General features: G+C 39.7%; 1 protein-coding gene across 1 annotated transcript in view; it reads right to left on the reverse strand.

The window, feature by feature from the left end:
* The window catches only part of slc24a3 (solute carrier family 24 member 3), a gene marked incomplete at both ends in the record, with an annotated part of 61853 nt that extends 46768 nt beyond the window's left edge, over positions 1-15085 (reverse strand). The window contains one exon of the mRNA XM_083897968.1: positions 14887-15085. Within this exon, the coding sequence (XP_083754094.1) occupies positions 14887-15085 (199 nt within the window). The remainder of the gene's footprint in view (positions 1-14886) is intronic.
* Positions 15086-18374: the final 3289 nt, after the last annotated feature.

Raw genomic sequence — 18374 nt, forward strand, 5'->3', positions numbered from 1 at the left:
ATTTATTTTATGGTTAGAAAATTACAAATCTGCTTCCTGTTATTAAATGTCATGTGATAACATTTTCAGGTGTAGTAGTGGGGACATAGATACATTAAATGGAGATGAAACACATCACTAAAGACATCACCACCAGAGTGATTTATAGATTTATTTTGTTTCCACTCACCTACAATTTGCTGCACTAGGGCTGTCATGGTAACGGCAGAAATCATATACTGAGCCAACCACTGAGAATGGCAAGCAACCATCACGACCACACATGATGAACGCACATCATGTTCAGACAGAAACAATGGCAACATCACTGCTAGATAAACCAAATGTCATCACCCATTTGAGATCATTTTGGCTTTCAGACAAACAAAAATGGGGAGGAAAATGAGACAATATGCAAATCAGACCAAAAAAACTCTGTTTCATAAGGAATCCTTTTTCCAACCAAGCTATCACTCAATGATGAACCACCAGTCACTGAGCAGCTCATACTGGTGCTACATTACAATTAGATGTCAATGATGCTTAACACAACCATGGTGCATGTTATACCTGTTTTGTGGACACAATTTTTTTCCCCCAGGTCATGGGCTCCGTACTTATCCAATCAAATAATCCAATTTACTTCCCCATGTGTACAAAGGTTTTGTTCAATTAATCAGCCAAAACTGATTCTTGGCAGGTTGCAGAGCTGCCAGGATTGTCTCCTGCATTATTGATCAAAATCATATTGTCTGCAGCAGCCTCTCTCAGGGGGAGCTTCAGTATTTGTGTGTGTAAAAAGACACTTTGTCCAGCATTTTTCTTTCCAGCCAAGGCAGATGCTGGACATCTTTGAGAGTCTTGAGTCTTGAGATAATGTATGTTGTGATTTGGTGCTATACAAATAAAATTTGATTTAATTAAAGTGCCTGAGCACAACTGAAGAATTTGAGCGGAAGGAAAACAGAGGACAAGAAAGCAGCACGTTTACAAAATCTCATACAATGCTCACACTCCCCCACAGGATTGGACGCCTCTGTTTTACTCTTCTTCTTTCATCGCCTAGAGATCCCAGAATACACATAGCTGCTGCTAAAATAGGCTTTGGGCTGAGTGATGAATTAGCCAGGGTGTATTTGGGGAACGGGGGAGAGCGAGAGATCCTAATGTTTAATCACAGCTAGATCTGTAAAAGTTTGTTCAGACCCAGTGACCCTTACTGTGATTTGCTCATCCATCATTACGACACTCTTATGATTTTTTTTTATCTGTGCATGTGCGGTCATGTGATTTGATTTAAAAAAAATACAAATGTGGGTCAGAGATAAGACTGATCTTACCAGATTTGGGTCAATTAGGACACAGACAAACACATGTTTGTGCAGTTATTCTACTTCATTGCACTGATTTCCATTCATTTAGACAGCGTTAACAAAGTGCAGTCCCTCACCCTAACCACAACCACTTAATGCCTAACCCATATCTTAACTTAGCCACAATGAAAGATTGACATTTTATACAGGGCTGCGATTTCATCAACTACTAAATTATTTGCCAACTACTTTGATAATCCATTAATTGGTTTGAGTGTTTTTGTAAATAATCAGGTACAGTACAGTACAAGTAATTTTATCTATCCCCTTAAAGTGATTCAGTTCACTTTCACCACTCCACACACAGCCATTCATGAAAACACAAATCCAGAGTGCATGAGAAAACACTACATGATATTTGGGAGAGAAAGTAGTTAGCACTATAAAAACAACACAATGCAAAGTGCAACAATGTAGAGCCAAACTGGGCTAAAAACAAGGTTAAAGACACAAAGGAATAAATAACTAAAAATACAGGGAAAGAACTGTCCAGTAGGGCTGGGCAATATGGCCTCAAATCAGTATCACGATATATTGAGCAGCTCACCTCGATAATGATAAATGAGCAATAAGTTTGAAGACACTAGATGACGTCATCACGTCAATTTGCATAATTATATATATATACTGTAAATATATATATAGATACATATACATATATATGTATATTTGTTCACGTAGTATGTTATAGCACGTCGTATTGTAGGTGTCTATGTATTGAAGGTGTAAAAACCTGCGGCCATGAACGCATCATTTAAAAACCAGGAAGCGTATCGTCATTCGCAACATATGTGGATCTTAGCGGCTCTATTATTGTTGTAAATAAAACTGTGGCAGCAGGTACAACAAGCTCCTGCTGTGGGGTGGACCTACGTGTACATTTATGGATCACGTATTAAAAAATTGTCGGGTATAAATTGAGCTCGGGCTCGTAACTATGGTTAATGTGTCAAATCAAATTGCCTTTTCACCGCAGACAGTACTGAAATCCATTGGAGTGGCTCTGTGGTGTAGTGTGGATGGATCAGTGTGTTCCTGAAAGAGCTGATGATGTGCTAACTCTCAGCTAGTTGCTAAATCATTAGCATCACAGTCAATACTTCATACACAAAGCTGTGTCATTCACACATGATTCAAGCACATCAGCATGTTTGTGCCGGCCCTGGAGCGAGTGAATAACAATACAGCCACAAAACGTTCTGAAACGCATGAGGATTAATGTCTTTTAATCCATGTGTGTGACTGAACACTAACATTATGTAGATTAACGGCATTAATGAAAACCCTAACCCATATGAAGATAGAATGGTGCTGCTGGATATCAGCTACTGGAGCTCTATAGAACAGGTTTGCTGTGCCTGATCAGACCAAGACTCAGGAGAGTGTTGTCACAGTCAGTGACAACAACTGTGCTAAAGTGTTGCATAGAGTTTCCCATCATTTTTATGTAGTTAAAAATAGTCACATCAGCTGTTCTGGCAGTCATCGGTGAATAACAACAGCTTGCCTGCCATTCTGTCAGAAGACTGACACTGATGTAACCCAGAAGACAGGCTCTATTGGTGCTCAGCTCGTAAAGTAACACAAAGCCATTTATAAAAACCTGCACTTGCTGTCACAGATCCAGAGAGAAAAGGTCCTAAAGAGGTATGAAGAGGTGTGTGTGTATGCGTGTGTGTGTAATGTACTGTTGATTAGTCATTTAAATTACAATCAGTTAGACTCAGGGTGTTTGAGTTGAACAGTTGGTTGCAAAAACCAATAAAGCAATAGTTGTTATCAGTTAGTATTAACCATAGATTAACTTTCCATGTTGAAGCTGTTACATGCAGTAACACATTCTCGGAGTGTGTTATGGGTTGACATAAATTTAAAGTGTTTACCACATGCTGCAATTTCTTTGGTTTTATGAACGTGTCCAGGTCACTTGAACACCAGCATGTCTTAATGTGTGTTTGCTGTTCATATAACCACAAATAACAAAGAAACATTTCTGGACCCTTTGTTGTATTTAAAGTTCCTGTACTTGAAAATAAGACATTGAAACAGAAGCACAGTCTCTGAAACCATGATGCAGAGATGGCAAAGTGCAACAGCATAGTGAGTTTAATTTGCTCATATTGTGAGCAAATTCTGTGAAGAGACTTTTGAAGTTTGTATGATGAAAACACAGGACAGAGGGAGGATGGAAGAGAGAGGTGGAGAACAGAAAGGTTCTGCGTGACTCGGGGTTCTTCCACTGCAGAGTTACAGCTCCAGAAAAATACAGCAAACTGACACCTGAGTGTGAACAAAATGGAGGGAAGAGGGAAACAAGATGAGAGCACAGTGGCTGAGAGACCAGGGGAGGGAAAATGGAGGGATAGGAAAGAGAGAGAGCTGTTTGTGTCTTCCTCCTATTGGGGGTTGTTGTTCTTATGTGATGACCCAGATGCAGCTGAATTAGACACAGTCCTGTGTGCAGGGGTGTGTACACAAGTGTATGTATTTGTATTCTTTTCTGTCATAAACACTGACCTTGTCAGGACCAGTTTTCCTCATGAAGATTCAAGTCAATGCAGTGTCCTGTAAAGGATAGGTGGACACGCGTGTGTGTGTGTGTGTGTGTGTGTGTGTGTGTGTGTGTGTGTGTGTGTGTGTGTGTGTGTGTGTGTGTGTGTGTGTGTGTGTGTGTGTGTGTGTGTGTGTGTGTGTGTGTGTGTGTGTGTGACACAGAGACTGTTTTTCAAGGGTCACAGGCTCACAAAATCAATACATTTAAAATGCTATAGAGCACAGAACACAATATGTGTCCAGCCATGTCAAAAGCGTTCACAAGTCTACTTCGGGACATTTGGAGTTATTTACAGATCCGAAAGTGTGATTTCTAAGCTTTCCAACAATGTCAAACACATGTAAATCTAATATTTTTTGCCTACATTCAAATGGCCACATCTTTTTCATTTGTTTGACATTGTTGGAAAGCTTAGAAATCACACTTTCAGAATATGTAAATAACTCCAAAAGTCCCAAAGTAGACTTGTGACCGCTTTTGCCATGGCTGGACACATATACAAATATTATTGGAACAAATTTAACCCCATAATAAACATCACTGAATGTAAGAGCAAGAGAGAGGTGAGGCTATGACATGCATGTCCAACATCCGGCACACAGGCCAATCGTGCATGATAGTTGTGACATTTTTTTAAATAAAAAAAATAGGTCTGAGGTGACCATTGGGCCAGGGAAATATTCACATTCACAGCTAAAAAAGTTTGGACACCTCTGGACTTTGACATCGTCATTTTACCAAAGTAGCGCATTGGTGGTCTATATGAAAACAAAAATAGTGTTTCAGTGGTCCCAAAATGCCACTTCTTTGTAGTTAAAATGGCAATATGATTAAAAAAAACGTTTGCATATGCATTGATGCTCTTATCACAGTCACATTTGTTTCCTGCTGGGAGGGTCAACAGTCAACAGCTCAACAGTAGACTGTATCTCTGAACAGTACTGTTACACGGACTTCCTGCTGGGTTTGAATGCAAATGTACAGTGTTTCCTCTCTCTGTCAGATAATAAATTCTCATCTGGGCTCTACAATGCAGATCTATAAGTAAGGTTTTGTGTGAAAACAGGGCTCCTGTTACTAGTCTACTCATGCATGTCTGACCTGTAAATTTACCGATGGAGGGTGTGGGTGATGTTGACAGCTCCGTCAGCATGCCGGACAGCTGGACCCCTCAGACAGGGATTTATTTATTTAAATATTTAGTCGATATTAAGATAACTAAAAACTGTCCTCAATGACACAGATGTGGCAAGAAGTCAGTGAATATAATTTCACATTAGTGAAAAGCCCTTATATTGTTCTTCTTATCCTTCTTCTTTCGGCTTCTCTCTAGACACTCGAAACACTAGACTCTCGTGAGAATGGGTGAACACCAAGTAGTGCAGGGGTCACCAACGTGGTGCCCGCGGGCACCTGGGCTCACTTCACTTCACCTCACTTGCATGTATCCGTATGATCGCTCAGTAAAATATCTTTGATATTGTTTATAAAAACTGGTAATCGTTAGGAGTAAGCACTGGAATGAATGTGTATGCAGTTGAATGCATAATATTAATCATTTAAATGGTAAACAAACAAAAAAATATTATATGGTAGCCCTCCATATTATTTTTTACCCTTAAGGTAGCTCTCTGTCTCAAAAAGGTTGGTGACCCCTGAAGTAGTGCATCTTGAATGATAATTCTGGACATTAATAAGGAATTGGACAGATAACGTAAACAGAGTATGGGCATCTTGTGCGAAGTGCCGTATGCAAATAAGAGTGGGGACTTAAAATAGTAAATGAAAAAGTGTTGTTAAAGTGTACTCCGGCCCACTTCAAGCACTGAAAAGTAAGGCCAGGAGCAAAGGAGGACAATTCAAACAGTTCTGTCATGGTTAAGATAGAAAGTAGGGTTGTCAAAATTAACACGTTAACGCAGGATGATTAATTTGTGGAATTAACGCGTTAATTTTTTTTAAACGCATTAATGCACTTTCTCACTTTTCATCACGCTACGGGTAGACATTAACGTCAGAATGTTAGCTGATGCTAACGCTAACTAGTAGAAGCAGTGCTTCAAAGTGCTGATGAGGAATTTCCTGCTGTGGGTTTAGTGCCACCAAGAAAACTATTTAACTTCTATACTTTATATTTTGTTTATATTGTGAGTTATTTGCAGTGCAATGTATAATTTTTTTTAAGTTATTTACAGTATTTTATTTTTCTATTTATTTATATTTTCTTTTGCTGAGCTTGACTGCTCAACGGCTATAGACCAAGACTTTGTGCTTCATTCTCATGAGTGCCGTGGGTCTCATACGGCACTTTAAAGGATGGCTAAAGTTATTTACAGTATTTTATTGTTCTTTACATTTATATTTTCACATCCTTTATTTATTTCTCCTTTCCTACAACAATATAAAGAGGAAAATTTGAATTTTTCTGGCATATTTACGAATGGTAATTAATCGTGATGTTAATCTTTTGACAGCCCTGATAGAAAGCAAATTGGTGTAGAGCACGAGTCTAACTCATGGCCCGGGGACCAGATGTGGCCCACCACGCCATTTTATGTGGTCTGCGAGTGATTAATTGGTCTTTAAAATCTGTGTTAAAATAGGTCTATGCTGCTTTAAGGCGTGCATTGTATCATTGTACATGCATCATGCGATGAGTGAAATTGAGTTAGACTGTGTTCACAAAAGCCACAACCAAAAACAATGTGGCAGTGAAAGCTAGTTTTATTGTTAAATTGCCCGTGCCTCAAAGTCTTTTCTGAGGGTGCGTTTTTGAAGCAATTATTGCTGTCAGTTAAACGCGTTAATTAACGTGTTAACGCGTTTAACCCATTTTAACACTGTAAATGTTTTTATTGTGCAATTAACGCTCTTTTTGACCGAGCAAACTGTAGTTTTTTTCACATGCTGTTGCCTCAACTAGTAACGTTAGAACAACTACAACACCACACCGGAAACAAAACAGACACGATGCACGACCCGGTCTAAGAGTGGTCGGCTCGCGTAAGTAAAGAGTAAACGTTCTGTTTTGAGTGGATGGCGAGCGCTGTGCGCTTCTCTGCTAGCTCCTTCAGCTCGGATTAGCTCGTTACGGCAACAACACATTAAACCACGGGACTTCGTCTGCGTTAAAGAACGACTCTTTATTCACAGAACTGCGCGGTAATACACAGACTCTGTTATTATTGTGCGGCTCTCACAAGAGGAATAACTCAAAATATGCAGAGTGACAGAGATATTCAACTGCGGCTCGCTAATGTAAACAAACAGAACACATTACTTCCTGCTTCACTGACATCACAGTACACAAACATCTCATAACTCCTACAGCACACACACATACACAGCTCCTCACACACACCAGGTTTAGCCTGTAACATAGATTAGTTTGTCTGTCAGGGTGGTTCAGTCTGTAGAATAAGATGTGTAATAATAATTCATCTAAAATTAGATTTTGGCTTGAACAAATATTATATTATAAATATTGTGTCTTGAAATTGCAGTAAGCAGTAAGTTGTATTGCAATTTAGATACATTTTGATCAATTGTTCAGCCCTACACTACAGTATATGCCAAAATATGCAAAAAACATTTACACAAAGCAAGCCAATCCACTTTTCTATGTTGATAAGAGTATTAAAATTAGGAAAAATAATGGTGCAAAAAGAAATCAAGGGACATTTAGAATAGATAAAAATGTGCGATTAATTTCGATTAATCGCGAGTTAACTATGACATTAATATGATTAAATATTTTAATCGTTTGACAGCACTAGTGCATTAGTCTGGTATACCGGTTCACCCCGAATACCGTTTTATATTTTCATTATGATATGAATTTTTTATATACCGCCATACCCGTGTATTTGTTTACATCCGCGCAACCGTGGCGCTGCCGTCTGCTTTGCGAGTTGGCGCACACTGCATGTAACGTTTCATTAATGTTAATATATTTGTTTCAATCACTGAATGAAGCCTGTCATATTTGGGACAGAGCGTGAAGCCTTGTTGGCATGGGGCGGGAGAGAGAGGGACAGAGAGAGTGAGAGAGTGAGGTCTGCACTCTTGGTCATTAGTTCATTTACATATTTTTGTGTCGGTAATATGTTGTGAAATATGTTTAAACTTAAATGAACTACATATAAAAGGTAGTTATGTCTCGTATCAGTTTGTCCTGTAAAAGAAAATACCGTCATATACTGTGAAACCTTTAGAATTTAGAAAAATACCATGATAAATATTTTTGGTCATACCACCCAGCACTACAGTGCATGCTGACGGTGTGTGAGCAGGTCTGCCCCGACCAGAAACAGACTTTTAAGAGTTAAGTTAGTTTGTCAAGAAACACCATCGCAGACCAGGTTACATCCATAATGCATCATATTTGTAACTTGAATAAGTAATAAATACAGAAAGTTATTTAGCAATATGTTATGAGTAGTTAACTTTATTCAACATTATATTTGGTTACATTTAGTTACATGTTTTCTGTATAACAGTTACATCTGGCCCTTTGAGGGGAACCATTATACTGATGTGGCCCTCAGTGAAAATGAGTTTGACACCCCTGGTGTAGAGATTAACCCTCGTTTTTAGGATTTGTGGAAACGTAACTGTGCCGAGGCGATTAGAGCCGGTGGGAATGCGCCATACGGGAGAAGTATGGATTGGCTGGACAGAGAAGCAAAGATGATGTGGATGTGCTGCAGGTAAGAGTGATCAAGGTGAGATGGAAATGTTCTAACAAATGAACAGAGTGTGCTGAGAAGATTCAAGGCATACTTAAGGCCCTATGATTGCCGCGTTAACGGAATCGCGGAATTGGCCAATAAAAACGGAATCTAATGTTAAACGCGGAATATCGCGGAAATTGACATAATGTGACTGAAATGCTGTCATCGTGAGGAGAAGGAACGTTTGTCTGGGTTCCGTGGACCGCTCATCTCCTCACTAACCCGGCCAGGGGTTCCCCCAGTGCATATTGCTTGTTTATTTACTTTATATACACTTTTTTTACACACCACAGATTTTTTCGAAACCGTGGAACAAGTGCGCTGCGCCCGCATGTAACCGGCGAGCGCCCCCTTGTCCAGGTGTCGATTGAAACTCAAGTCACACTATTAAATAAAAAACGGAATAAAAAAATGGAAAATGGAAAAAACGGAATTCTTAAAAATTTTAACGGAAAACACGGAATTTGGAAAAAAATAAAACGGATTTCATAGAGCCCTACATACTTTGAGGAGCTGATGAATGAGTACAATGAGAAAGAGAGGAGGACAAGCGGAGGGGAGATTGTGCCTCAGGATTGTAGAGGATTATAAGGAGGAAGTGAGGGCAGATATGAAGAGGATGAAGATTGAAAAGGCATTTGTTCCAGATGACATACCTGTTGAGAGATGGAGATGTCTAGGAGAAAGAGCAGTGATATTTTTGATTTTTGAGTGAGAAAATGTCTGAGGAATGGAGGAGAAGTGCAGTGATACCAATCTTCACTAACAAGGGTGATGTGCAGAACTGTAGTAATTACAGACGTATAAAATGGGAAGATGTGAAAAAGAGTCTTTCAGCTCGTTAATGAAAGAAGTAAGAAGTAAGTAATCCGTGCGTAGCAGTACGAGTACCACATATGTAAGACTGCAACTAACAATTATTTTCATTAAGTAATCTGAGTAATTGATTGGTCCATAAAATGTCAGATATTGTTCTTTCTGACATAGAAAAATTGTGTTCTTCTTTGTTCCAGGATCTGCTGATATTTGGTGGAATCCATACGACCCTCAACTTTAACAAGATTCCCAGTCCCTGCACTGGTCACACAGACACACAGCATGATGGAACCACCACCACATTTTACTGTAGGTAACAAGTGTTTTCTTGGAATGCTGTGTTCATAACGCCCCTTGTTTTGCCCAAATATCTCTATTTTAGTTTCATCAGTCCACAGCACCTTATTCCAAAATGAAGCTGGCTTTAGCAAACCTCAAGTGACTCTGTTTGTGACGGGTGCAGAGAAAAGGCTTTTTTATACAGCATCGTGTAAAGTGCGCTGAATAGTTGAACGATGCACAGTGACACTGGAGCTGCTCTGTGAGTTGACTGTGACTGTTCTCACCATCCTTCACCTCTGATTATCTGACATTTTCTCTTGTTCTGCCACTTCAGGCCTTAACTAGAACTGTTCCTGTGGTCTTCACATTCCTCACAATGTTCCTCACAGTGTAAACTGAGAGCTTAAATCTCTGAGATATCTTTCTGTATCCTTCCCCTAAACCATGATGTTGAACAATCATTGTTTTCAGGTCATTAGAGAGTTGTTTTGAGGCTCCCATGTTGTCACTCTTCAGAGAAGATGATAAAGAGGAGAAACATTTACAATTGACCTCCTTAAATACTCTTTCTCATGATTGGATTCACCTGTGTATGGAGGTCAAGGGTCACTGAGGTTACTGAACCAATTTTGAGTTCCAATAATTAGTGCTAAATGTATTGAAATCAATAAAATGACAAGGGTGCCTAAATGATATATGCACATGTCTAATTTAGTTTAAATAATTCTTGCACACTTTCTGTAAATCATATAAACTTTATTTCACTTCTCAAATATCACTGTGTTTGTCTCCTATATGATATATTTAACTGAAATCTCCCAAACAACCAATGATTTATAAAGGAAAATCATGAAAATTTACATGGTGCCCAAACTTTTGCATACCACTGTACATATACATACATATATATGTATACATGTGAATATATATATAAATATATATATATATATATACACATATATACAAGTTGCCATCTCCCTCTTTGAATCCTTATTTTGTTTGCACTTCTTCAAACACTGTCGTTGCTGTCAGCTTTTTTCTCGTCCCTCCACTCTTGTCATTTTTCCTTAGCGTCTAACTCTATCACCTCTGAGTCCTGTAGTGTACAAAGTGCTCCATTCGTGCTCCTCTGCTCTGCCGTCCACCCCCTCTAGTGTGCAGTGGGGACCCAAAGATGAGAGCTTTAAAGTTATGTAATGAGATCATCTGGAGACTAATGCTGTATAGCAGATGTACTGAGCAGCCATTAGGGGCTAAACTATAGCATGACCATTTGTCTGTCTGGTACATACTCTTCAGTCTTTTCGTTTGTCACAGATGGAGGAGAGACTTTGGCTTCACTTGCAAAGCTCAATAATATTAAAACATAGAGATAATAGCAGCAGTGACATGCATCTGCTCATGGCTAATCCTCCTTTATATGCTTTGCTTTTGTCGAGGCGTCTGCTTATGCCTTGTATTTTCAGAAAGAAAGTTATACATGAAATATATATATATATATAAAATAATGGATGGAGAACAGTACAGATAGAGGGGAGAAGAGGGGAGGTGTGTGTTGTCACAGGGAGAGCAAAGAGAGAAAAGCATTAACTGGTAATGGTTAGGGTTGGGATTAACATTTGGTTTAGACTGTCCAAATGAGTGGAAGTCAATGCAGTGTCTAAAACTGGGGGAAAACAACAAGATTTTACTAGAGTTGTTCCGAGGTGATACCAGTATCGGAATGGAACTCTGATACTGCCGAAAATGCTGGCATCAGTAACGGCAAGTCCTGGAGTCCAGGCACCGACCACGTCATTTATTAGAAATAAGAATCCGTTAACTGGTTAGCTCCGTTAGCTCTCACACAGTTCTTCTTCGCCGCTCTTAAAACAGTTGCGCTGTGCTGCCTGGCAGTTGCTATTTTAGAGGCATGAAGAAGAATTGATCAGCTGACACCTGTAGACAGGGAGCTAACGTTAGCGCATCATGAATCGATTCCTCGTAAGGGTGTGTTATCACCACATTCTAGTGCTTTTGTTGTTTTTTCGGCTGCTCTTCACAGAGGAATGCTCTCGCACGTAATTTTCACCACGGAGCTGTGGTCAGGTGAAGATGGGCTATATCCCCTAACCCTGTCCCTTACCCTAACCCATCACATCACCATAACAGTAACTGTAACCGTAACGCGAGGTAGAGACCTGAAAAATCTCTGTGATAACTGACAAACGGAAGATAAACTGTTCACCGAACGCATGGGTTAGGGTTAGGGTCTGAATTTTGGATGTATTCAATTAAACCAATCAGAGTTTTGATTGCCATTCACTATAAAAGCCAGATGTGAACGTATCAGGCATATAAGAGCTAAAAAAAAAAAAACTGCAGTGTTTAAAAAGAAATGTTAAAGGAACTTTAAAAAATGAGCCCAAGTCAGAAGTAGATGATGCTGAGAGAGGAGCACAGTCTCACATGATGTGTGGGTGTGATACAAATAATTGTTTTACATTTAAGATGACGCACAGTGTTGGCACTGATGTCGAGACACTGCTCGTTATTTTGATTCTCAGTTGAATCAATCGTATAACAATTGACTCATTGAGGAAAAAGCGTGATCTAGAACATGTGTGAATGAACCTGTGTATTGGCTCCAGCTCCCCCTGTAGAGGACAGAGCAGTATTAAATGAACAAATTCACCTTTGTTTTGGTCTGACATCCTGACACTCACTTTCACATTTTGCACCTTTAACATGCTTCAAAGAAATTTAAGAAATTTAATTTGCAGCATGTGGGCTTTTAGCTTCTCCAAATTCAATGGCATTTGGAGAATTATAGGCAAATCTCATGTTTATGTTACCATAACAACAGTCTCATCTGCTCTGTGCAGTTGGACAATTGCCAGCTTTTCTCAGATAAGAAAAGACAACAGTCTGAGGAGATCATCAGGAAGACGCTCCCCTGCTGACTTCACCACTGCAAAGAGACACCAAAACATTAGCTGAGCTCAGAGCTGCCAATGATGAAAGAGTATCAAAGTGATTGTCAGTATGTGACCTACAGTATATCACAGCCATTTTAGCAGGAAGAATCATATGATCCAAACCCGGTGTCATTCAGTGTTTTTCAAACGTTCTTTCTGCTGATTACTCTAACATAGTTCTTTCTAGAGCTGAAACGATTAATCGATGAATCGATCGCCAACAAATTTGATAATCGATAATCGGTTTGAAGCTTTTTTCATTATTGAAACAAGATTTCTGATCGTTTTAGCTTCTTAAATGTGAATATTTTCTTGGTTTCTTTGCTCCACATAACAAAGAAATCCTTAAAACTGAATCATTTTGGTTTGTAAACAAAACAATGTTCGAGAACATCATCATTTCCAGCTTTGACAAACACTGATCAACATTTTCTGACATTTTATGGACCAAACGATTCATTGATTCATCGAGAAAATAATCGACAGATTAATCGGTTATGAAAATAATTGTTAGTTGCAGCTCTAGTTCTTTCTCTTATTTATTAAACCCCCATGTGAGTTATCTACTTACATACATTAACTTGTTTTTATGATCCAAAGCTTACAAGATTCTGCAAGCCAGTCGAAATATGTCGCAAGTGAAACACCTCTACATCTGACGTTCTTCTTCTTCTGTGGTTCAATGTACGCAACCGGATTTGCCCGGACTAGTGCTCGGAGCAGGAGGATCTGCTGTTCAGGTGAAGTGATCCTTCAGTAACGATTCCAGGCTTTCCCGAGAGCCCGAGAATACAATAAAACCCAGCGTTCTCAGCAGTGGCTGAACTGTTTGTTTCCAAACTTTAGGGCTTCATAAACGAGGTAATGGCGCAGATACACAGAGAAAAACAGTATTAATTTAAACTTCCAGTCTATGGGCTCTTTAAAGATGTTTCTGACAATAATTGATAATTGTGTCATAGCACATAGCACAGCATCCATTGGCCAAATTACGTTCCCACACATGGACACATTCGGTCAGGTTAGGTCCATTGTGGCGAGACACTGGATCTGTTGTGCTGATCAACCCTCCATACAACCTCGAAATTTTGTTTGCAATTTTGGTTGTATGACATAAATAAATAGCTCTCCTCTTTGTTTCCTTCTTGCTATTAGGCAACAATGTAGCCATATAGCCCACAGTAGTGAAGTAACGTGTGTCATTACTGGTGCAAATCTAAGAAAACACATTCATCTTCCAGCCTTTAGCATATCCTTAAGCCATGATAATAGCAAAGCTTCCTTTTTTCTTTCATCTTATTTTATTTTATCAGCGACATACAACAAATAGTGCCGACTATAACACTGGGCTTCATTGAGCTGTTGTTGTTGTTGTTGTTGTTGTTGTCTTCTTCCTCCAACTCCTTTTATTACTGGCACATTTCTGACATTAAGTTTCACACAGAACAACCTCTAGCCGTGGGAATGGTGTTAATATCATTTTCTAAGTGGATTCACAAATCCCAGGTAATTTGAGTGTGAAAGAGACAGGATAGTGTTTGTCATGTACACAGTGTCAGATATATGGACACATTAACACTCCATATGCAGCTGGTCAACTGTAAACAACAGTAAACGCTTCCAAGTGTTCCACTAATCCAAACAGCACAGAGCAACACAGTCATCACGAGCATTTCCAGAGGATTATTAGTTACAGATGTTGAGCTACAAGAAGACAGCTTGTTGTTGTTGATGTAGTTGTTGTTTTAGTTCTTTGCAGTGACTGTAAATGCACTAACGCTGCAACCTGACGATGGTTCAATCAGACACACATCATAGATCTATATTTACTGTGGATGACACTTTACTATTCCATATGGTTTATGGTGTGGAAAGTGTGCACTTATTCATACAAGAAAAAGTGACCTTACTCCAGTGAGGCCACTGTTAACATTGAAGGAATTATTTATTTATTACTTTAGAATGATTCTGCAAACTGCATGTCTAAGTTGCTGGAAATACAAGATTAAAGTGTTCATATGTTACACAAAAGCAAAAGGTCTCTAAAAAAGATGATACCACTGGGAATCAATCTAGATAGATAGATAGATAGATAGATAGATAGATAGATAGATAGATAGATAGATAGATAGATAGATAGATAGATAGATAGATAGATAGATAGATAGATAGATAGTGAAAGTGTCCCTCACCTGCTAAGTGTGCCACACACTGCAGCGCCGCCACGAGCCCCAGTGCTGCCCCCGCAAAGCACATCTGCACACCGAACAACTCCTTTCGCTTCCTCCTCCTCGCTTTGCTCCTCCATCGGTTTAGCATCAGTCCTCCTTTACCTCCTCTTCCTTTGTCTCCGGTCGTTTCCAGCATCCCATCAACCACAACGCGGGCCATGGCGCTCCTCTTGTGGACAGACGTGAGTGAAGCTGCTGCTGCTGCTGCTGCTTCTTCTGCTTCTGCTGCTGCTGTTATTACTGATGCTGCTGCTGCTGCTGCTGATGGAGCAAAGGCTCAGGCTGGAGGAGACAGCAGCGCTGTGGGTGTGTGTGTGTGTGTGTGTGTGTGTGTGTGTGTGGCCGCGCTCAACTTCACTCGACGGGGAAGAGACGCCGATGTGTTGTCAAGTTAACTACAGGATCAACACAGGTGACTTCCGCTCTGGAATTTCAAAATAAGAGCTACGACTGTACTGTATTGTCACAGCTAATACAATATATGATATATAATCCAAATGTCCTCTGCTGTCCAAGACTTCAATGATGACCAGTATAGGACACAACTGCAGATGTTATTTTGTCTCTTCTGTATATGCAAAATAAAGTGTAAATACTGTCAGACAGGGTACATCCTGGACCAGGGTTTCTCACTCCTGGTCCTGGGAGCCACTGCATGTTTTAGATGTTTCCCTGTTCAAACACACCTGATTTAGGAGATATGATCCATGAAGACTTTGCCTCATTCTGCACAGGTTACAACAATGTGGCCTCAAATATATTGGACATTATAAAGAAGGAGAAACAAACAATGTCAGCCACAGACTTTTAAGCAGCTCGATCATACAATTAATATCTACAATTCTGAAATTATTGCAATGTGTCATTAAAGGAAAAAGTGTGTGTGTGTGTGTGTGTGTGTGTGTGTGTGTGTGTGTGTGTGTGTGTGTGTGTGTGTGTGTGTGTGTGTGTGTGCGTGCGTGCGTGCGTGAGTGCGTGCGTGCGTGCGTGTGTGCGTGTTCCACATGTTGATAATGAATCAAACATGGAAACATGGATGTGTTCCAGTCTCTGTGTGAGTCCACTACAGGTGGAATGAGCTTCTCCTCTGCATCTGAGCAGCTCTGGTCTCCAGGCTCCTCCTGAGGAGATTCTCTCACCACTAATGTCTCTATTCTCTGGGCTATTCCAGTAAAACAGGCCACCACAGTGTCTTGGGTTCTATATTTGGAAGAGATCTGTTGCAAAGTCATGTCAAGGAGAAATGTTGAGAGTTAACAGAAGAGGACGGTGTGATGGAAGAAAATGTGGTGGAGATCAGAAAGAGGTATTGGGGAAATACAGAGGAAAAAAATAGGTGAAGGGCAAGAGGTGCCAGTTTTAAATTAAAAAAAATTCACTTCTCCTTTTGTGATCACAGTGATATGACAATGACACAATAACAATCACACAAGTTAAAATATAGTTGTTACTAATATGAGTAATGAGGCATATAGGAGAAATGTTTGTAGAGAGAAAATACGATAGCAATCGATGATGAAATGCTCACGTTTATGTCAGGGATATGTGTCATTATAAGTGTAATCAATAACTGTATATGGACTGATTGATGACATTACATTGCCCCAAAAGTTAACCTAAAAACATCTTGATCACCCCCTAGTGGCTGACTGCAGCGTAGATCATAAAGTTCTATATGAATTTATATACAGTGCTTAACACGAGTTATCTGACCATCTGTCAGAAAAAGTAAGTATTTTGGAAATCTTTGGATAACGATAATCTTTTAGCATTACAAACATCATTTCAAATTACAATGGGAAAACATGAGAGAGTGACCAGTTTACTATTAATATTTAAAAGTGAACCTCTGTTGTAGTGAGGACAAGCCAGTCAGTAGGTGGTGCTCTTGTGTCTCTGTTCAGCTTCGTGCAACTGACTTCTCATTATGTGTGAAAAGATCTGTCATTCCAGGATGAGAGAGAGAGAGAGAGAGAGAGAGAGAGAGAGAGAGAGAGAGAGAGAGAGACTGTATGGCTGACAGAATCTGTCTTCCTGCACAAGCCCAGTGTGGAAAGGAGAAACTAATGCGATACAGTCCACATCAACAATGAAAATGGAACAACAGTAACATGAACAGCTTTAATATTACACACATTGCTAAATGTCAAGTGTAAAGTCTTTGCACATTCACAGAAATGCAAGTTTATGCTGATAAAACTTCAGCAGGTCCAACTTTTTGTTGTTCCTAATAAGAGAACTTCTGAAACTGAGCAAACAGTATCAGAAGAGAGAGCCCACTTCCTGCCTAGTGTACCTGAATGGTCATGTGATATACGGACAAAAAGACAAAAAGAATACTCGATTAATCAAGAAAATAATTGTCAGATTAATCGGGAAAACAATCCACAGATGTCATGTGCCTCCACATATCGTATAAAAAATCATAATCAAAATGCCAGGGCCATTTTGTTTGGTCCCAGTCCAGCCCTGGTGCCATGAACTATATTCTCAGATGGTAGAAACAGAATGAAGGACTCTACACTCAACAGCCTGCTGTTCATCTCTGTAAATGTACCTCTTGACATGTGTTGAATGAAGGAAAGTGTGTTGGTGCATACACATGCAGTCTTGCATGCTGTATTGCAAAATGATGTTCCCACGCACATGCCTTTATCTATGGCACCCCATATTTACATAGGAACTCAGAGGTCAAAGCTGGAGGTGACGTCACCTCTGAGTTCAACAGTGTACAGACAGTGTACCTGTCTGAGCGTCAGTGATGTCTTTGGTGCTGATCACGTCCACAGTCACTTTGATCACAGTTGACAAAAAGACACAACGCCACAGCTGATATTACCAGAACCAATTTTACAACTGCCTTCAAACTGAACAACTTATAAGGATGTATCAGGTATCAGCTTTTCACAGCAGCGATACTATGGGAGTTAACCATTTTCCAATAGTTTAGCACCCGATGACTATTTGACGGCCTGGCGCAGATTAATCAAGTGAGCACACATTCACACACATACGCACATACAACGCAAAATACATAAATGCTTCAGTAAATACACACCACAGTGCAAGTACACAGTGTTACTATGATTGATTTTAAACACATCTGACCTTGGCTTAATTTGTACCAATGAGATGTTGTCTTCTACCACTGTCTTGCCATAGTTGTTTGCTCTGCATGTGCACTGGCACTGTGTGTCACTGACCTCTTCTGTATAGTTTATTTCACAATTAAGGACAAAGTTCGGGCTGGGCGATATATCGAAAATTTATCTTCATCGAAATTTACAACGATAATGAACTTAATTTTGTCCATGTTGATATATTCGATGATTTAAAAAAAGAAAATAAAAGTAGTTTTTGGCTGTGTGTATGTAGGCAGGGTACCAACATGTCCCTTTAAGACACTCTGCTGTGTACAGCATGTGTAGTCACATGACTTCACGCCCTCT

This window comes from Microchirus variegatus (genome assembly GCF_963457635.1).
Source record: "Microchirus variegatus genome assembly, chromosome: 11".
Classification (NCBI taxonomy): Eukaryota; Metazoa; Chordata; class Actinopteri; order Pleuronectiformes; family Soleidae; genus Microchirus; species Microchirus variegatus.